General features: G+C 36.1%; 1 protein-coding gene across 1 annotated transcript in view; it reads right to left on the bottom strand.

The window, feature by feature from the left end:
• The window catches only part of FOXP2 (forkhead box P2), a 541,760-nt gene that overhangs the window by 45,615 nt on the left and 473,645 nt on the right, over positions 1 to 22,500 (bottom strand). The window contains exons 9-13 of the mRNA XM_042970294.1: positions 18,949 to 19,086; positions 17,622 to 17,807; positions 15,877 to 16,045; positions 4,432 to 4,645; positions 2,540 to 2,644 (exon numbers count right to left, since the gene is read on the bottom strand). Coding sequence (XP_042826228.1) covers positions 2,540 to 2,644; positions 4,432 to 4,645; positions 15,877 to 16,045; positions 17,622 to 17,807; positions 18,949 to 19,086 — 812 coding nt within the window. The remainder of the gene's footprint in view (positions 1 to 2,539; positions 2,645 to 4,431; positions 4,646 to 15,876; positions 16,046 to 17,621; positions 17,808 to 18,948; positions 19,087 to 22,500) is intronic.

The raw sequence follows: 22,500 nt of genomic DNA, 5'->3' as shown, positions 1-22,500 counted from the left end.
CTTGCCTTTATCTTTGTTGCTACAAATAACAGTTTCGAACTCAGTCTTAATTCAACAGAAAAGAAAAACTTCATTGAATATTAAAGAATACACATCAGACTAACAATATATATGTACATAAGCAACTGTCCTCTATTAGCTTTTCATTTGGTGCTGGGCAAAAGCAGAAGGATTCTACTAGTCTGTTTGGGATATAATGTGAGAAAGAATTTGGGCCTCTTAGTGTATTTTCTACTATCCTTTATTATTTAACATATGTAGGCTAAATAGTAATAACAAATGGATTCCTTTTATTTCAAACCAATGGATAAGTTGTCTGATGCCAAAGTAAAGCTCAAGCTATACATTTATTTTTAGTGCGTTTCAGAAATTAAAATGCCACAATATTTTCTCCAAAAACTTTCATAATACACACTGGATATAAAATTTCTGGGAGAGTAGCAAACACGGAAACTGAGAACTGAAAACCTTTCACAGTTTTTTGGCTTGTCTGACATTCCTCTAAACCTCAACTCTCCCCCATAATGACAAAAGAAAAGCAAAATATCCTTTCCAAGAAAATCTGTATTAGTGGTCATGTCTTCATTTCACTTTCCACACAGACACTACACTGTTTTCTGAATAACTGAACTTAATTAATTTCATAAAATATATTATTTCTTTTTACATTTCCCATACACTTTAATAAAAAGACAGTACCAGTATGGAAATGTATCTAATAAATTTTTTTCAGTATACTGGTATTACATCTATTGACAGAATTTATCTTTGAGTAAGAGAATCTAAAGCAGATCATAACAAAAATGGACTAAAAGAAAGACCTTACAATCTACTGTCATTTGTTCTGTCATCTCTATAAAGTTAATGGTTTGGAAAAATGGTCAGCCTTTGGAACCAAAGTTGATATTTAATTGAAAGGAAATGCTTTTTTAATTGTAATCTCTCCCCCCACCCCCGCACCTCTGTAATATCTTTAGTTTTTAAAAAATACTGCCATGAATGTGAAAAAAGAATCAGGAAGCTAAAATGAGGGTTCATGTTCATCTGCTTGTTAGTAATAAACATTTAGATAAATATTTGAGATGAATAAAAATGTTCCTTTCCATGTGCTATGAAGGAAATCACACTGAAGGGAAGATATGTACATTTTCTCAAAAATTCTTAATTTTGTCAGAAAGAACAACTTGGAGGAATAACATGGTGACTGGGCTAGTTCTATTTCTTAAATGACCACATTTACGAAATAGTAGCAACAGTCCTCTTAATAATCTTAATGATAAGGAATAACACGACACATTGATAAGGATGAATGTATTCAAATGAAGAAATATGAAATTAGCTGGATCAGTTTCACGTCCAATAAAATGGTAGCTCACTACTGTTTTGGTATAATAGTCATGAAAAATTTATTTAAGGCCTTTTCCAAAAGCCATAGCAATACAGGAGGCAAATTTTCTTTTAGTTGGTCAGAAATGAGAAAAAGTTTAAAACAAAATCCTGGTGGAAGTCTTACTGTAATTCTGTTATGAAGTTATTATGATGCCAAGTACTTGTGCCTTGTTGTTAAGGTGCTTTTACTCTATACCCTGTAGTCTACCATTTGTAAACACATCTTTTTGATGTTTCTGCCAACATCCTGGCAACAAAGCAGTGCAATTTCAAATGAGCTAATTAACTTAATTGTTGATGAAGCATGAAACAGTTCATTCACCCTGTTAGCTGCTCCATGACAACATAAGAGTCTGAGCCTGTGAAGTTACTCATCTCCATAAACCTATCTGTAGCTCTCTGTTTAGATCTCTTGTATGGCAGAATTGTGCGTGGAAAATGTTTCATAAAAGATGCATATTCTTATTTGAAAAGGAACCTCTTAAAATTAAACAAAATTATCACCGTATGAAGAAATTAAGGACACACAAAGTTTTGATTTCAAGCTAGAGAAGCCATAGCATTTATCATACAACTATACAGCCATGGGTGTTTCGCTCTGATCCTGAGGGCAACAAGTAACAAAGGTAGATGAAATACAATTATTTCTGAAAACTTTGGTTCCTATTAAATTTCATCTTTTCATTCTTATTGTTCAATAAATATGTTAAATATCATTATTTAAAGGAAGTAATATCAAGTTTGCGATTAAAAAAAATAACCCTGTAAGATATTGGGTTGAAATGTGGATATATTACATGACGCCTCATGTAATTTTACTTAAAATTTTTATTAAAAACTTGAAATTTAAGTGAATCCTGCACACGTTTCCCAATTATTAATGGCACTATTACAGTAGGATTGTATTTTTCATTCTTTAAAAAAACCCTATCGAATGACTTGTAAAATATTTTGATGGAAAGGTAAAGATGGACAGTCGCCTTCGTAGCCTGACTTCGGTCATACACTTGTTGGAACACACAGAAAACTCAGAGGGGGCTTACGATGGACATTTACTTCCCCCTTTCAGCTTTCTCTTGTTTATTTTCAACAGTGCGCTTGAAACTCCCCCAGAACCCACCCCCTTCCCTAAAAAAGGTACAAAACCTACTTTAAAAACTGTCCAAAATCTTCACAAATGCTTTCACAGCCTGGCCATTTGCAAACTCCATGGCCGTACAGAGTGTGAGAAGCCCCAGTCTCCTCGTGTGACGAGCTGTAGCAAAAGAACACGGCGTCAGAGTCATCTCAAAAAGCCATAATCGTTGCAGGCTGCTAGCGCCTGTCAGGTTACGATCAGTGACAAACAGGTCAAAACAGGTCAATTCAGCTCAGAGCAGTCAGAAAAATTTAATCGTTCTATTGAATAGTTCAACTGCCAAGGCTAGATGATGTTCCAATTAGAGGAGAAATAGAGCCAAAGATGACTGTTAATAAAGGATGAAAAACTAAGAGGACTGTATAATATCATATGCTAATCTTGCCATATGACCTTAATGTAACATTTACCTCTAAATAAAAAATATATATATTCACATGTGGTCAAGTGAAATAAACCTCTGTTTTTAAGAAGGTAATAGGACATCCACCATAAGATTTTTGAAATGCGCTTTTTAAAGAAGATATGGACCTTTAGGATCATTTAAATTGTTTAATATTTATGTTTGAGCCATATATATTTCCACTAGTTACTGCTGATTTTAAAAAATCTACTTTGGAACAGTATTCATTAGCTATACCCTTCTATAATTACCAAAGACTTTTGATAAGTGAGTATTATATCAGATGGAGAGAGCCTAGAAAAATCAACCAACTTCTGCAGTATATAACCATCAAATTATCTCAATTAAAACAATAGCATGAAAGCATTCAGAAGCATACCGTTTTTTAACGATGAAAACTAACAAGAAAAATTTTTCATGATACTCAAATGAAGACCAGAAACACCACCAAACTACAGCATTCTATTTTAAAGTGTACTGTAATTAAATATAGGTTTCTTAAAAAAAATTCTTTGTGAGAAAGAATTTGTTATAGCTAGGCAGACATTCATATTACATAAGAGAATACTATCAACCCACTACACTCCAATGTGAAGTTTAGAGCAAAATACCATAGGAGGCTGAGTCACTCTGTTAAGAAATCCTACATTTATGCTTCATCCTTTAAAAATATAGTTTTTATGTTAAGCAATATTCTAGCTTACATATTTTACATAAATTGCTTTAAAGGACTTGATTAGATAGAGCTACATGCTTGAAACAGGGGCAGTAAATGGACAAGAGCACCTGGGTTCTCCTTTTATAAAGGCAGTTTTTACACAACTAAAATAAAACAAGAGGTTGAAAATTATCTAACATAACGTACTCAGTGTTGGTAACTGAAATCAAGTAATTTTTCCCTATGAATTTTGAGTCAAATTTACTCAGAGTTAGCATCATAAGTTTATTTTTTTATGTAATTGCAACTTCCCTCATGCTCCAATAATAATAAAAAAAAAAAGGTATACCAGATATTCTGTCTTCTGGTTTATTATGCCTGTAATTGTACCCTCATGTATATGGATTCTCTGATATCTATGGACATGTTCCTAAACATATATTAAGTACATGTTTTTAAACATTTACTAAGGGGGATATGTATGCATCTTTAGTTATTTGAAAGGGGTTCTTAAGTTTAAAAATGGTAAAATGTTCTCATTTCAGCAATCCGGCTCATCAAAACATATTAGCCATAAAAATATGTCGATACAGTAATTCCATATGCACTTATTAAAAAATAACTTTCTTCAGGCCAATTCCCCACCAAATCCATCAAATCCCTGGTATTTGAGCTACTTTCTGTAATGAAAATAATATATAAGGTAAATAACCTAAAGGTTTTTATTTAATTTGTTTTACACATTTTCCCCCTGTTAAGTACAGATCATAATCCTCAGTTTTATGAATGGTGGAAGGAGAGGTTGGTGACAGATAAATATAGAACAAATCTCATGAGATTTACCTGTCCCGCCTTGCACTTAGAACTGAAGACTGTCCATTCACTATGGAATGATGGGTTATTGGTGGTGACGCTTTGGAAGTGGTGGAGGAGGTAGTCGAGGAGGAATTGTTAGTAGTGAGGTCTAGCCCTCCATGTTTAATGCCATTGTCTTCCATACTGTGAACTCCAGTCACTTCTTTCCATAACTGCTGAATCTCAGCAGGACTTAAGCCAGCTACAAAACGAAAGAAAGCCCCACTAATATAACAAGGTAAAGTTCATATAATGAGCTTAGTGTTATTACTGGATTAATGCCAACAACAAAAGTGATGTTACCAGCATAATTAATATACAATAATAATTCACTTTACACCATCAGCACCATAGCCTTTCTCATGAATAATCAGTTATTTGTTAAAGACTACCATTTTGGGAATAGTACTGGGAATAATAGTATTGAAACTACTATCAAGGATTAATGGAAAAAACCAGCAAGTTCTACTTGAAAGTTAAACTATTTAACAGAAGCTTTTACTTATTGCTAGTGTTAAGTTTTTATCAGTAAGGAAATGAAAAAGAAATAGATTTTGAAATGAGATATATGAAAAGAAAAAAAGAAGTAAGGAGGGTAAACAAAAAAATTGTCAGGGAAAAAAAATGTCAGGGAAAAACAGTAAACATTCACCTCAGAAAAAGAATACATTTGACAATTAACTTTGACAAAGTTACTTTGCCCTTTCTCAGACAGACAAACTAATTGAGTTTCATTTGGAGGTCCTAAATAAGCCAATGTTCTTACCTCCATGGATCAATTAAACAGATAATATGAAAACCTCATTTTATGGACGATAGAATAAATGAGTACCCATTTTAAACAATGCCCTGTTTCACATCATGGAAATTTACCAGATATATGAAGAATGAAAACAGAAAATCAAGGCATTTTAGCTTTTAACTCTAATTCCGAAATAAGGAATTGAGAGATTACTGTTTACTTATTATAAGTCAAATATATAACAGTACTTATATATGCCAAGTACAATGCCTTCACGGATTCTTTCCATACCTTATGCTCCTTAATCTTCACTAAATCCAATGAGTTCATAACTGTATTTCAATCAGTTCATGGATAACAAAGCAAAGTGAGGGAGAGGTTCAAAAATGTATCCAAGGTCACAAAGCTTCTATGTGGTAAAGCTTTGATTTAAATCCAGGCAGTTTTATTTGAATGCCTTTTTTCTTAAAATATTACATTAAAAATATGAAAACTATTGAATAAAGATATACAGGGGGGAAAGACAGTTGTAACTATGGTTGCTATCACTTATTGACCATCTGCTGTAGTCTGATGCTTTACATTCATAATCTCAATTAACTTCACTTGAAGCTAGGAATCATTCTACTTTATAGATGAGGGCATGGAGGTTTAAAAAGATGAAATATGTTATCAAATCACTATGCTCACAACTAGTGGACAGAATTCAAACTTAACGCACTGTTGCTCCAAAATCTAGGTTCTGCATATGTTACGTGCATCTGCAACGTCTAACACAAGGACGGAAGTACTAATCCAATACCCCCACTCCCACAACCCAGCACACATCTACATCAGATGCTACAGTGATGCCCATCAATCAAGAGGTGTGGGGGAGGGGAGCAGGATAGAACAGGCAGGGGAAACTAGGGGAAGATAACACAACATGATGTCAAGCAGAGTCAGCCTGCTCGCCCCTCCTCCTGCAACTAGGAAAACCATCAATCTAGACATAGTAGTAAGTAGCCCAAAGTGACAGAAGAATTCTCACTGCTCCAAACATAACTTCTGGTCAAATTATTCATCACAGTGGTAACCTTAAATTGCTATGCCTATCACAATTTCTTACAGATAGTTTTACTGAAAACTATCATTTTGGTGATTCTGGCTCCTGAAGATTTTAAAACAGCCTAAGACTGAAGAAAAGACTGGATAACTCAGGTTTCCAGTTATTTAAAACTATTTTTTTTTCTACATAAAAGAGGATGGCTTAATAAACTAAGGTATTACTCTGGTTATATGGGACATAATTTCTATACAAACATCATTAATTATTGCTTTAACCCAGGATTCTGAAACTTACCTGACTGTAACTTTTTGATTACCTGTCTGTATGAATTAGGTGTCCTAACAGCAAAACCCCATTAACCAATCCTTTTACATAACAGCTTTTACACATCTTCTGCATGCGAGCCCTCACCACCTCACTCTGCCTCTCTGCCCCACCGTCCACTCTTGCCTGGTGTGCAGTTACCCTTTCCTGTCTTCCTGCTTTCCCCTTGCCTTGCTATAATTTACTTCTCGTCATATATCAGCCAAAATCTATCTCTTTAAATGTAAATTGGGCAATGGCATTTTCCAGACAAAGCCTCCAATGGCTTTCCAGAACACTTAGAAAAAAACACAAGAAAAGAAAGGGAACACATAACAACAAAAAACCCTACTATGGCCTGTGAGGTGCTGGCATTTATTATCTGGGTCTTGCCTGCCTCTCTGTCCTCACCTATTGCTCACTCTGTACATTTCGCTCTGTTATACTTTCTTCTGCATCTTAAAGGCAGTAAATATTTGCTCCCTTTCCAGCTTTTGCTCTGGCTGTTCCCACAGCACAGGCGATTTTGGTTATAGATCTCCTCATGACTCCCTCACTTCACTCAGATGATTCAAGGCTCACCTCCTCTGAGAGGTCTTAGACCATGCTTTCAACTACTGCCCCTCCCCACCTTGCCTTCTAACATTCTCTGTCACCTCACTCTGCTTTCTTTTTCCTAAGAGCATTGTCAGTCTCTGAAACTATAATATTTATCTGTTTTACTCGTTATCATCAGTCTCCCTCTTCTGCAATTTAAACTTAAAATGGTAAGAGTAGGGATTTCTTATTTTACTCATCTATCTCCAGTGCCTAGAAGAGTGCCTGGTATGTATTCAATAAATAGTAGTTGATTTAGTTGATTATAACAGATTCATAGAGTTTTTGTAGGCATTTTGGTTTTCACATGGAAGTTCTGTGGCTCTTGCGGGGCATACTATTTATGAGTACTTGCTATCCTGTAAGGCCAATATCTAAAGAATTATAAACTAGTTGATTCTAAAGATCGAGTGGCTGATAAAATTTTATACCTTGGCTAAAGACTCTTAGATGTTTTTAGAGACTATATCAGTTAGAGATGTTATTAATAATTCAGTTTTTGAATTTTATTAATAATTTAGTTAACCTAAGTATCCACTTACCTTTTAAAAAGCAGACTTCTATTATACTATTCATTTGTATGGAAAATTAGTGGTATCAGCATGATATCACAATGATATGGCAACAAATACTAAGCACATAGATGTTTGATGAATAAATAACCTATTCGCTATCCAAATAATGATTCTTAATTAAACGAGGAAGGAAGTGGTTTTTAAATATTACAGATAAGGGGCAGAGAATAGATGATGTCAAAAAGAGACTCCTGTTAGTAGAAGTGGTTCCCCAAAGTGTCTGCATATTAGACTCACTTGGGGACATTTTAAAATTTCCAATGCCCTGACCACAGCCCAAACCAATTAAATCACAATTTCTGGAGGTAGGACACAGGTATCAGTCTGTTTCTGAAGCTCCACCGATGATTCCAACGTGCAGACAATTTTGGAGGAAAATTCTTAAAAGCAAACTGTCACATTGCGCATGAACAGAGTTTTCACACCTACAATTTACTTAGCTCTTTTCCATGGATACAAAACGATGAATATGAAACAACCAGCCAATCCGTTTTGTACAATTTTGAAAGTTTCGTGAGTTTTGAAGCTTTGAGGTTTGAGAAAATTAACTTATTTTCAGGCAGTAATGTAACACATTCAATACTTCCTAAACTGTGTTCTATGGGACAGTAGTCTTCTGAACACTTCTAATCAGAGATCTAAGAGATCTCTGGTCTCTATCTTGGAGACTCATGATTAATGTTAACATATACATCAGTTCCATGATGTCTAGAAACAAAAGAAACCCTTGAGTCTCTTCTTTAACTCTTTGTTTTACAAATCCATTTGAGGATAAAAAGAAAAAAAAAACACAACAAACTCTTTTTACAATTGCATTAATTTATTTCAGTTTTAAATAACGGGTGTGGGCTTAGGATTCATCAGGTGCTCTCCAGCCCCTCCCATGAACTGCAGGCTGCCTGTTTATAAACTTAAGACTTTTTCCAAAATTAGCTTAGTTCAAAACTAAGCTTCTATTTATGCAGCCCCTTGGAACCCAACTCACTGCTCCAGTAGGTTCCTTTGTCTCTGTTTTGTTAGAAATTTACATGGTACTTCTGATATGCCAGCCACTTTTCTGCATGCTTCAGGTCTAATCTAATACCCCGAGCTACTATTATTCTCCCTATTTTAGAGATGAGGACACTGAGGAACAGGAAAGTTGAGTAACTAGCTCTAGAGCTAATTCACGGCAAAGCTCCTCACCTTTGTAGGTCATTGCTCACATAACCCTTTTCCAGGACTCCTTCCCCGGCCACCCTGTCTACAAGTTCGACCCCTACCGTTTCTAAGGTTTCTTTATTTTTTCCTATCCTGACTTAAAAAAAGAAAAAAAAAAAAAAACATTCCCATAGCACTTAGCACTATACATTTTACTTAATTTGCAGTCTAAGTTCTGTGATGGCAGGAATTTTTGCCTGTCCTCTTGACTGCTTTGTCCCCAGTGCCTCGAGGAGTGCCTACAGTGAGTGAAAGCTCACTGTGTATTACTTGAAAGAGTTGTTCAATGACCAGAACAGTAGCAGTGCATAATCTGGGAATCAGTGGACTAGACCATCACAGAATAATAGTCAATTTAAAATCCCAGTAAAGATTATTCAGTTTTCTTAGTAACTTATTTCAAGGATACATACATAACAATACTAGCACCAAAAAGTTGTATGATTATGCAATTTTAAAATTCCATGACCACAAAAAGATCAAGAAATGATGATGGATGATGGCTTGGACTGGCTCTTGTTCACTGCCAGTACTACAAATAAGCATCAAAAGGTTTGTTTTTCTAGGAGTTGAATGAATAAGTGGATGAATTCCTAATCAAATTGCATGTAATACCACAGGTAAAGCAATTAAATAATATTCCTTAATCCTAGATTCATAGTTTGTGGAGTATCTATTGGGTGAAAACCGCTGTGCTAAGAATTAATTAAAATTTGGTAATTCATATCTAGATTATACAGTCTTGGAGCACACAAGATTTAAAAATTCCAATATTTTACTTATTGGTAAAAATTACATTAGCAGCTTTTTCACACAAAAATAATGTCTTTTCATTTTTTATGTCTAGTAATTAATTTTTAATATTAAATAATTTTATACATTATGATGTAAAGTAAGTCTACTGTGATTTTTCTAAATTAACTTATTTAATAGTACTCTGCTTATTTTCTAGAGTTACTCATAAGTAAAAGCAATAAAAGCAAATTTGGTAGAAGTATTTGTATCATTCACATATTTTATTGAACCAATTTGATATTTAGTAATTTGAATTCTTGAACTATTATCATGTAATTTTCACTTTCATCTTAAATTTTACATTAAAAAAAGTAGTATATGCACATGGCCAAAATAACAGAATCATAGAGAAGGTTATACATTGCAAAATCGAATTTCCCGAACCAGACCTGACTTCACGGTTCCCAGTTCTCTCCACAGGCAACCATCATTCTGGCTTCTGGGCTATCCTTCAGAGACCTGTGTTCATTTATAATTTGCCAGACCTAACATATTATGGATTTATATTTGACTGGGGGCCTACTTTAACCTGTAGGTATAGTGCCCATCTTTAAAACGTATGTTTAATGAGAAGTGTACTGAATACATATTTTGCCCAAAAGCTGAATTACAAGGAGCAAAATAGCTATTTGGCTAAAACTGAGACCAAAGGCAAATATCACCACAAAGAAGGAACTTCTGGGATACCAGAATACAGGAGATATATATATATATATATATATATATATACACACACACATATTTATATTTACATAATATTTATATTTACATTTATATATACAATCATACTATGATTTCACTATTAAAATTTTTAGAGGAGGCAGTTTTTAAGTTTGTGATTTATTTTACAAAACAGTAATTTCTCAGTTTTCCTCACCATGGAACTTTAATGGGTCAAAGTTGACATTCTGCTTTTGAGTCTTCCCTCAAGATACAAAGAGCTGACAAAAAGAACTTTAAAAAGACTTATGGCCTAAATGGAAATAAATTCATTTTAATGTATGCATGCTGGTATATGAAACAATTCTGTGACAATTAGAATTATGATATAATTTAATATATCATTACTTACATTTCCTCAAAAATTAACATGCCTAATATTTCTCTATGTATTTAACTTGTTGTGAGTTACTTTTTATACATAAAATTAATAGCATTCATAGTTAACTTTGCAAGGTTTTATTCCTGCAATCATAAATGTACATCTAAACTTCAGCTTACTGATGGAGCTTTAGCATGTAAAACCCCAAAGGAGAGTTTCCCCTCCAAGTTACAAATTAAAGACTGACTGGTATTTAAAAGGAAATACTAAGATGGTAACAATAATTCTGCACCACATGCCTTGTCCATATTGCGGTGCTGTTACCCTGATTAGATACAAAGGTGATCTATGCAAGCACATGATTACAGGTTAGGCAAAAAAATCAAGATGCCAGAAGTGATGCTGACGTATGCATTTGGCTACTGATTTATTTATTTTAGAAAGACAGCGAGTGGAGGAGAGGGTGCGAGAGACAGAGAGACAGAGAGAGAGACAGAGAGAGAGAGAGAGAGAGAGGAGAGAGAGAGAGAGAGAGAGAGAGAGAGAGAATCTTAAGAAGGCTCCATGTTGAGCATGCAGCCCAATGTGGGGCTTGATCCCCCACCCTGGAATCATGACCTGAGCCAAAAGGAGCAGGATAAAGAGTAGGATGCTCAACTGACTGAGCTTTGACTATTTAGATTTCCATAATCAGAGAATGAGTCAAAGCCAAATACCTGATTTTGACTGAATACTCATCCTAACGACAAACTTCAGCACATTCCTAACTCAGCATAAAGGACATTCTTATACTTTACTTAGAAAGATTTCACTTTATTATTCAACAGTTCTTTCATTCCAAACTCATCTAGTTCTAGAAGGTGTTAGTTCAAAATAGTGCTGGCTAGATATTCTAGCATTTTCTGTTTGGCCTTTCAGATTGGTAACAAAAGTGTTATATTTTAAATAGCTTTTATAAATTTAAAAACATGTAGAAAGTTGGAATGAAATAAAGTTTTTGCCACATATATTTTAGTCTCCACAGTCATAGTAAGTCTGTGAATATATTGTGTATTGGAATACACTGACTTCTATCTCATGTCAAAAACATGAGAAGTGCACGCACAATAATTTCCTATCTTCTAACCTGGAGACAATGGTACTGGGTCATGAAAATGTGTCACTAAATAATTACCAGCTGACATACAAACCGTACTATCTATGGAGTAAATAGCTTCATAATCAGTATTTTATTTGATATTGATTTACAGATCCATCCTTTTTTTATTTGACTTCTGTATACCTACAGTCACTCTATGTATGATTTTTATTTATTTATTTTTAAATGTTTATTTATTTTTGAGAGAGAGAGAGAACAGGGGTGGAGCAGAGAGAGAGGGAGACAGTATCTGAAGCAGGCTCCAGCCTCCCAGCTGTCAGTGCAGAGCCCGATGTGGGGCTCGAACCCATGAACTGTGAGATCATGATCTGAGCCAAAGTCGGATGCTTAACCAACTGAGCCACCCAGGTGTCCCCATATATGCTTTTAGAGATGATAACTTAATTGCCTAATTTACATCAAAATCCAACATTATAGTAATATTCATGGTGACTTTAAATACTTAATATTTAAAATAATTCAAAGTGATATAATATATTATGTCATTTTGTAACATAGAGAAAAATGTTGATGCATCTCCCACTCCTATCAAAATTATTATAATTTTGTTACTTCTGTCTCATTCTCATACACTTATTTTATATATGGTTGAAGAAGTTGGAACTTTAAAAAGTGGCCTGAGGAAGCTGTGTTAAATCATGGGGGTAAATACTTCAAATATGGCATATTTTTAAAGATCATCATTGTGTATAAATAAATCCTACTTGGTGTTCCTGTGGTTATCATTCATGGCCAATCCATCAGCCAACCAAAAACATGGTGCAAAGTGAACTGGGAAACTGACAATGAAAATATTTAAAATATTTTTATCTGAAATAACCAAGGGTTAAGGCAGAAATAATTCAAGGCTTCCATTATCTAACAATGACTTATTTTCTTTCTCCCATTCAGTTTTGGGATTCCAGCACCACCCCATGAAGTTCTATTCCTCTGCTGTGGCTGGTTTATCTGACACATTCTGTCTGTGTTTGGCTGATGAGTCTCCGTAGTGGCACTTTTCACACTTAGTCATCGAAGCGGTGAAAAACACAATATGACTTGCATGTACTTTGTTTAAAATATAAATATTCTGCTCAAACCCAGATGTGCTTTCAGATTTATTTCATTTTCCTCAATGTTCTCTATCTCGTGTGTGTAATCTCTCATATATTTAATGGAGAGTACAAATAGAAGAAAAGGAAAAAAAAATTCTATTTTAAAAAAGCTCAGAAATTAGAGTAAATTTTCATTTGAAAATCATTAAAATCATTGTATCATAATAAATTTCTTTTTTCAGCAAGATATTTGTATGTTTGCCTTGGAAGAATGTAGTTTAACAAATATATCGCACATAGATTATATTTTACTTCTGTGGACTTCTGAGACTGAGTGTGAGCAAGGGAGGGATAGAGAGAGAGGGAGACACAGAATCCGAAGCAGGCTCCAGGCTCGGAGCTGTCAGCAGAGAGCCCGACGCGGGGCCCTAACTCACAGCCCATGACCTGAGCTGAAGTCGGACGCTTAACTGACTGAGCCACCCAGGCGCCCCTCTGTGAGCATCTATTTTAAACTTTCTTGAAATGTTTATTTCAATGGTTTTACTCAAAATCATGGTAGACCTCGCTTCTCTCTATTGAGGAGAATCTTATATCATTAGATCTTAAACACAGATTTTATGTAAATTTTACTGAAAAAAAAAACCAATGGTATAAATTTATTGCTTCGGTTTTAGTGTAGTTTCTACCAAAGAAATCCATGTTTATATTGAATTAATTTGTACATACCTTTCTTTTTTTTTAAAACCTTATTTCTTCATTGGTCCTCAAATTATATTTATTTTTTCAAAGAACATAGTTAGTGAATAGAACATTCATTGCTATGGTGACACCATGGTTTATTTCAATTCTCTTTGGAATGGTCTAGAAAAGTGGGTTTATGGCCTTGTTTTTCTTCCACTATTTAATCCTTATCTTTTTTGATTTCCTAGGAGTGATTCAATCAGGTGAATCAGAAGATCTGAAATCAAGGGAAAGAGGGAATTCTAGGGAAAACATGCCATTGTGATAGTAATTTGATAAAAAAAAAAGTGAAAAACACTTACTGTAATGTTTTATTTTATTTTACCTTATTTTATTTTACTTTTAAAGTTTATTTATTTTGACAGGGAGAAAGACTGAGAGATAGAGAGAGAGAGAGAGAGAGAGACAGAATGAGAGGGGGGGAAGGGCATAGAGGGGGTGGGAGAGAGAATCCCAAGTAGACTCTAGTGCAGAGCCTGATGTGGGGCTCAAACTCACGAACTATGATCATGACCTGAGTCAAAATCAAGAGTTGGACGTTCAACAGACTGAGCCACCCAGGTGCCCCTGCAATATTTTAAGTTTCATGTGCCAGAAACAAGATTGTGTGTGTTTTAAAGATATTTTTTTATTTGCCTAATTTTATTTTTTTCTATTTAATTGTTCTTGATTTTATTCAGAATATCCTATTGAGTCAGAAAGATGAACATAAAATACTGCAATGTGAGCCCCTTTGTAACAAATATAATTAGTCCATTTGGATTAAAGTTTGTTCTAACAAAATCCAAATGCAAATTAGAATATGCTTTTATGAAGTTTAATGATACATGACTTTTGCCTATACCAATAATTTTAGCACACAAGGAGTCATTTTGTTTACTATCATTGTTTTAAACTAAGAATGCTTTCCATTTCCCAAAAGTTGAGTCAAATGATGAATATATACAACTGTATGATTTATAGTGTTGTATTATGGTACTATCTTATTGTATTATCAAAGTACATGCAAAGTTTTCTTATCCGAAAAATAAGGGGTGCCTGAGTGGCGCAGTTGGTTGAGCATCTGACTTTGGCTCAGGTCATGATCTGGCATTCATGGGTTTGAGCCCTACATAAGGCTCTGTGCTGATAGCTCGGAGCCTGGAGCCTGCTTTGGATTCTGTGTCTCCATCTCTCTCTGCCCCTCCCCTGCCTGTGCTCTGTCTCTCTCTGTTTCAAAATAAAATAAAATAAAATAAAATAAAATAAAATAAAATAAAATAAAATAAAATAAAATAAAATAAAATAAAATAAAACAAAATAAAATAAAATAAAATAAAATAAAACAAAATAAAATAAAATAAAATGGAAGAAAAATGAATAAGAATACAATTGGCAGCTTTTTGAAGCTGTAATTTACAATATATGCACAGGCAATATTATTTTAGAGAAAATAAGGTCAATATGCTCCCACGATTTAGATGGGATTCTACAAAGCATAGCTTGGAATGGAATATTCTCTATAGGAATACATAAAGGCTCCTTTTTATACTTAAGAGTGCTAGCATGAAGATTAGGAACTTTTAGGAACTTCTATATTTTTATTGATTTATTTTTATTTTAGAGAGAGAAGAGTACGCAGGGAGGGGAAAGGGAGAGAGGGAAAGAGAGAATCCCAAGCAGGCTCCACACTTAGCATGTAGCTCAACACAGGGCTTGATCCCACAACTCTGGGAACATGACCTGAGCCAAAATCAAGAGCCTGGTCTTCAACTTGCTGAGCCAGAGAGGCACCCCTATCTGTTTTTTTTTTTTTAATCAGTTTTCTACCCAAACTCCTATCAGCTCACCTTTGTTAAATGGAATGTTGTTAGCCTTCCCACTGATCCAATTCCCTGCAGGTAGGTCTTCAGTGTACGTTCGATAGTGCCTAAACTGTGTTGCCCTTATAAATTATTTTCTGCTCTAAGACTAATAAGGACGCACTTAATGTCTAACAAAACACTTGGAAGCAGTTTTACTACACACCTGAACTCAGTGTGTAGTAAAATCTCTGAGCCTCAAGAAAACGGGCCACGCAGCCATGTTAACGATCATGTTTTAACAATAAACCTGAAGGTCATAAAAACAAAATTTCTCGAGGTATAAGGCAGACAGGGCATGAAATGGTAGAAAGTGCCACACGAGGAGTGAAGTGTGCACACTTTGTGTGTACCTTGAGGCAGCGACTGGACAGGAAGTGCCGCCTGGCCAGGTGGGATGGAGATGAGGCCCTGACGCTGAAGGCTGAGCAGGTGCTGCTGCTGCTGGAGTTGTTGCATCTGGAGAAGCTGCTGCTGGAAGACAAGCTGCTGGGCTGCCAACTGCTGCTGCTGCTGCTGCTGCTGGTGCAGAAAAGCCGGCCCCGTAAACAGCAGGGAACACATGGTCTGCACACAGCTCTCATACAGAGAAATGCACACGCTCCTTTCACTGCCCCGGTGAGTTTCTGAATGGGCATCCCATGGTCAACGTTCGAAAGCAGAATGTGAGCAAGTTCTAGATTTTCGGTTGCCTTTCTTTCAAATATTACACAGCAGCAGAGAACCAAGGAACTTGCATGAAAGAGTATGGAACGAGCTTTAGAAAAAGTATGCTACAACAAAGTGTCAGACTTTTTAAAAAAAAAATTGGCTTATTGCAGATGATGATAATAAGTTTATCTATACTAAAAAAATAACACTTTATAGTGACAGTCAACTTCAACAACACTCTTCTCTTTTTTTTTTTTTTTTTTCCAATTGAGTAAGTTTGATCTGCAGAGGCCCATGAATGTGGTCTCTGGTGATCTATTAGTAAACTGGATGTAGCCTTCATAGGACAGGCCTGTTAGCTTTCTCTCTTCCTCTCTTCTCTTGTTGGAATACATTAAAGGCAGAATTATGTGCAGGGCAAAAAAAAAAAAAAAAAGTGCCCTTATTATAAGGAAAAGTATAACTTCCAATTTTGTGAGGCATTACAAGACAAACCAGAGTTCTCTGGACTCGGGAGGGTATGACGAGGCAGTCACAACTGCAGAGACAGACAAGCTGCTGGGGAAGACCTTTCCTTTTTAGTTTGGGGAAAAGAGAAACTTCTGATGCGCTCACTGGAAAACAGACTGCATAATGGAGCAAGTCATGTGGATTGCCCAGAGCCTCCGGAGAAATAAGGGAGCAATTTCTATTCTGTAGTTGATGGCTGTCTGAAATTCTATTCACAAATCCAAACAGAAACAAAGCCTCAGGAGGTCAAAACTGTTTCCTGTACGTTTGCATAATGGGCAGCTTGAAGACAACGGCTCTGATACCTGCTGATCAATTTAACTACTTCAACATGTTTTGTTTGTATTATGTTTATATTTGATGCAGTTTGCTGACAAGTGCAAGCTCGGCCTGAGAAGCCAGCTTGTCAGTTTGATTTATGAGCATATCAAACTGTAACTTTCTACTCGCCACTCCAAACCTACAGTAGCAGTTCATTAATCAGGGGCCCGTGACTTTGAAATCTGTGTTCCACCGGTTTCTCCCCTAGCCCCCCACCCCACCGCGCAACCACGGGCTACATTTGCATGCATGTTCTCTGAGCTGCACCACTGAGAAAAATAAGGTTCCCTCACCAACTTAGATTCTCGGTGAATACAAGATAATCAGTACTTTGTCCACCACAGAGCTTGCTCTTTGTACACTGTGATTCATTAGTGAACATTAGGCGACAGACAGCAGCATTGGATTGTAACTCTCAAGTCCCATGCTACAAAAAAGGAGAGCAGGAGAGTTCTACTGTCACTGTTATTAAGCTGGGTAAAAATGTATCATAATGCATCTTTGACAGGAGAGCCTTGCGCTAGGAAGATCTCAGGCCGCCCTGGCCTCGCGGCACCCAGTCCCCACGTGGCACCGCTGCGCCCTGCCGGTGAGCCCGACGGCAGGTGGCTCCTACCTCTTTCGCCTGCTTGCCAGGATGCGGCGGCGGCGGGGGCGGCTGCTGCTGCTGCTGCTGTTGCTGCTGCTGCTGCTGCTGCTGCTGTTGCTGCTGCTGCTGCTGCTGCTGCTGCTGTTGCTGCTGCTGCAAAAGCTGAAGATGTAACTGCTCTTGCTGTTTCTTGTAAAACTCTTGTAGTTGTTGCTGAATAAACCATTTTGACTTTAATAAATAAAGGCAAAAGTTTCATGTATTATAAATCTCCTAAACTCTTCTAGACTGGCATATGGTAGAGTATCCATTAAGGTTCACCTCCCAAGAACAACAAAAAATATGCAGTGGATGCAAGGAGACACATCTACATACATTTGTTTTTTCCAAGGCGGCTCTGACATTTTCCAATCCAGAATCCAAAAAAATCCTAAACAGGAGGGCATAGGAAACCTGTATTCTAATGGGCCAGAACCAAATGAATACCCTAACTGATTACATCGGAAGTCCCAATGGGATATTCAAATAGGTTATGTACTCTACCATTTATAAGAACCAAATATATGGCTACATAGAATCAGGTTGTTCAATTCTTATCGGGGAAAATATTTTAATCCATCAGACGTACAGAAGAATGTTAGAAGTAGAAGCAACTGGCCTGTGGCCATCAGCCATAGAAGACAGCAAAGCGATTAAATCAGTAAGAATCTGGGTAAAGCACATTATCTTCTCTAGGTTAAGTAAGTCTACAACATAAAGTCCACTTTATACACACTCGAGGCCCAATAAGGTTCGTATTGGAAATGCTAGTCTTGTCACTAAAAAAAAGATAACTTTCATGGGTTAGTAACTTGGCTGCTTAACTTTGTTTTTATAAGTAGATATTCTCTATGCCTAAACACCAAGTATATTTTGGGAAGGAAAACGTAGGATGTTACCTTCCCTATCGCAACCAAATGGCCAGTTTAAGTCTCATACTTCCACGAACACAAAGGAGTGCTGAAGTGTTAAGGAGTTTTCAAAGCAAGAATTATCTAGAAGTCCCTTTGCACTCTTACTGGCAAGTGTACAAATCAAATGCTCCTAAGCATATGAATACTAAACTATTAATTTATTCCATGTTGAAGTTACGCCTCTCTCTGCTCTTACTGTAGACTTTGATGAATTTAAAAAGACCGAGGGATCTAAATTTTTTGATGTAGTTCTGCAGTCACAATGCGGCATGTATGTTCTTGCATGCTGATCAGCCGTCCCTTCAAGCGGAGAGTGACCGGCAAACATGCCCACGGCACTGTCGTCAGAGGCGCACACGTGCGCCATATGCCAGGACACCAAAGCAGGTAACCCACATTACCTGCTGCAGCATGACCGCCTGCTGCTGCTGGAGGAGGGCTTGGAGCTGCTGAGGAGACAAGACTTGCTGCTGAAGAATCTGCTGCATTTGCTGAGGGGTGATCACCTGGGGAGTCATCATGGCCACCGACACAGGCACCTGGGCAGGGACAGAAAGAGAAGGGGTGGTCATAACCAAACGTCTGCTCACTGACTTCACAGCTATAGGTCACCTCTAGTAAATCCTTTAGAAATGATGGCTCACTGTTTTGATATGATATCTGCATATTACTTAACTCTTTGAAAATACTATTAAAGTACCACAGCATGTAGACACTGGCCTCCCAGAGACATCAGATTTCATCAGATGCTATCTTTACATTCCTTACTTACCTCACATGTATTACGCTAAGATGTTGGAGCTTTGACTAGCATCGTGAAAAACAAACAATTAAATGTCAGGGTTCTCAATACTTCCTAATCGATCATCGCACCGATGTCATAGTGTTATCAACGTAAAGCCTTTGGCAATGGTTTCAAGGTAGGATTATGATAAATAATAAAGATTAAACAATTTGAAAAGTATGCATATACATATCTGTTCTCAAAGCTAGTAAAAAGAATGTATGTAGAATGCACTTACGCATAAAACATAATCACCATCTTCAAAATTTTATGGATATATGTATATCAAATATATAAATATTAGAAAAATACGTATAGTAATATGTATTACTTCATGAGTACATGTCTCAACTCATATAGGATGTATATACACATGTGTTTCCACAAAATAGCAACCCAGACAGGTCCTCTCAAAGAAAAAATCATAAGCCAAGTATTCTTCTCTAAATATTTTCTTATTTCAAGCTAGCTAAACTTATACTAGGGGGTCTGGAAGTCACCTTATTCAAAGGTGATTCATTAAAATTAAAAAAAAAGTATTTTTGCTTAAAATTGTCTTTCTTTTCAAGGTTCTGAGGATTATGGAGTCAAAAGGAAAACCAAATAAGGAGGAAGAGAAAGAAACGGGAGAAAGTGGGGGAGGGGGCAAGGAAGATACAGAGTGAGAAAGAGCTAGGGAGGAAGTTCTAAGGAAAGAGAATGGAAGGAGGGATGAATGGGACAAAACCTTGTATGAAAGCCTGTGGTAGATGGTCAGCCCGGCCACAGTCATGCTGTTGGGGGGTGTTGCTTGTATTAACCAGCATGGAATCAAACAACTTGTCAACCTGCCCAGTTTGCAACCTTTGAAAAGGCAATCACTTTCTTTCCTAGAAAGAACAATCTACTTTTACTGTAAATAAAACCATGTATTTACATAAATACTGCTTTAGAACAAATTCATGGGACAACAATGTGTCTTTGAAAACAGAAAAAGATTAATAGACTATTTTAAACAGTCATTTTAACATAGTTCAAACTTTTCTGGCACTTCATGTTATAAGGAAAGGAGAAATCAATAATGAAAAAAAGTGAGGAGAGAAAAAATAAAAGAAACCTGGGGTGGATAAAGTACCCGCCCCCAAACACAAACACTTCATACTTAATACTAAGAAATAACTTTGTCTTGTCTATCCCGTGCTGATATCTCAAAACATGGATTGATTAGATCTAGTTTTATGACAAAAAAGAAGCACATTATGATGGGAAAAAACTCAGTGATTATCTGAGTATTTCTGGATTATTTTAGAACATACTGACATGTTATAGGTTACTACATTTGAATGCATCATAATAAAAGGCATTCTGAAATGTGTGCTATAAAATTAATTGACCCAATGGGTTGCCCAAGTGTTTAGTTTTTAAAACCTGAGTGGCCAGTTTACTTAAATGTTTATTTCTCAATAAACAAATAGAATGGTTAGGTAAGTAGTTTTAAAAAAACCTACCACAAAGATGACTTTTCTTCCACCAATTATTTACCTCCTACTATCTCTAAATAACAAGGAATCAAACCAAAATTAAGTCAGGGTAAGACAGAAATGTTAAGCTTTAAAAAGGCTGCCAATCCAGATAGACAAAAAGACAGACAGATACTACACATATATAGACAGATACCACATATATGTAGATAGATATTATGTATATATAGATGGACAAATACATACATATAGTTATACATACACATAGATATATACCTTATATAAATTCAATCATGTGATAAAAACTTGCCACACTTCTCTCATCGAAGCCCTGTATCACTTTTTAGCATATAGAGAGCTTTCACTTAATTATCTCTACATCTGGGGCCCCTGGGTGGCTCAGTCAGTTGAATGACCTACTCTTGATTTCAGCTCAGGTTGTGATCTCACGATTCATGGGAATCAAGCCCTACATCAGTCTCCACACTGACAGCACGGATGCTACTTGGGATTCTCTCTCTCCTCTCTTCCTGTCTCTCTCTCTCTCTCAAAAAAAAATAAACTTAAAAATTATCTCTATATCTATAATGAAAAGTACTTCATATGTGACTGATATCAAATGCACTTTTTGGGAAAAGTTTTATGAATGGAGGACTGTCATAATATACTGCAAGTTAGAGTTAGATTTCAGCTTATACAAACTGTAGGACTCTTTAAAACATACACACACACACACACACACACACACACACACACACACAAACTTTGGAGTACCTGGGTGGTTCAGTTGGTTAAGCATCTGACTCTTATTCTTGGCTCAGGTCATGATCTCACAGTTCGTGGGTTTGAGCCCCCCTCAGGCTCCATGCTGACAGTGCAGAGCCTGCTTGGGATTCTCCCTGCCTCTCTCTCTGCCACTCCCCTGCTCATTCTCTATCTTTCTCTCTTAAAATAAATAAATAAACATTAAAAAAAATTAAAGAACACAAACTTTATTAAAAGTAAATAAATGTATTATATAATATGTACAGAAAATTATCCGACTCTATAGCTTGTTGCAACAGTGACTCCTGGTGTACGGGCAAATTTAAGTAAGTATTCTACCTTTGCATTTTATTGTATTTTTATTTATTTAATTTTTTTCTCAATGTTTATTTAATTTTGAGAGACAGAGAGAGACAGAATATGAATGGGGAAGGGGCAGACAGAGAGAGAGCCACAGAATCCAAAGCAGGCTCCAGGCTGTGAGCTGTCAGCACAGAGCCCGATGAGGGGCTCAAACTCACAGACTGAGATCATGACCTGAGCTGAAGTCAGAGGCTTAACCGACTGAGCCACCCAGGTGCCACACAGACTGTATATATATGACAATATACAGGCATAAAGATAGGTAGAAAGACAAGCCAACTAACACATCATGAATTGAACACTCTATTTCCATAAATATGTACTTAAAACAGTTTTTCCTATAACAAATGTTAAGTTAAATATTATATGTATTATATGTTACATGTAGACAACTCCACTTGCTTCTTCAGAAATTAGTAATTTTCAAAATGCAAAACTTCTCCATTTCAAGCAACTCATTTTAAGTAACACATTTCCTTTGCCCCTCCTATATCACTTTTGTTACAACCTCTGTGCAATTCTTTGCTATTCCAAACTACTGGAAGAATTCACTGACAAAGATGGATAGAGATTAACTGAGT

This window comes from Panthera tigris, chromosome A2 (genome assembly GCF_018350195.1).
Source record: "Panthera tigris isolate Pti1 chromosome A2, P.tigris_Pti1_mat1.1, whole genome shotgun sequence".
In the NCBI taxonomy this organism is placed as follows: Eukaryota; Metazoa; Chordata; class Mammalia; order Carnivora; family Felidae; genus Panthera; species Panthera tigris.
The sequence above is the reverse complement of the archived record's forward strand: the minus strand, read 5'-3'. Positions and strand labels throughout refer to the sequence as shown.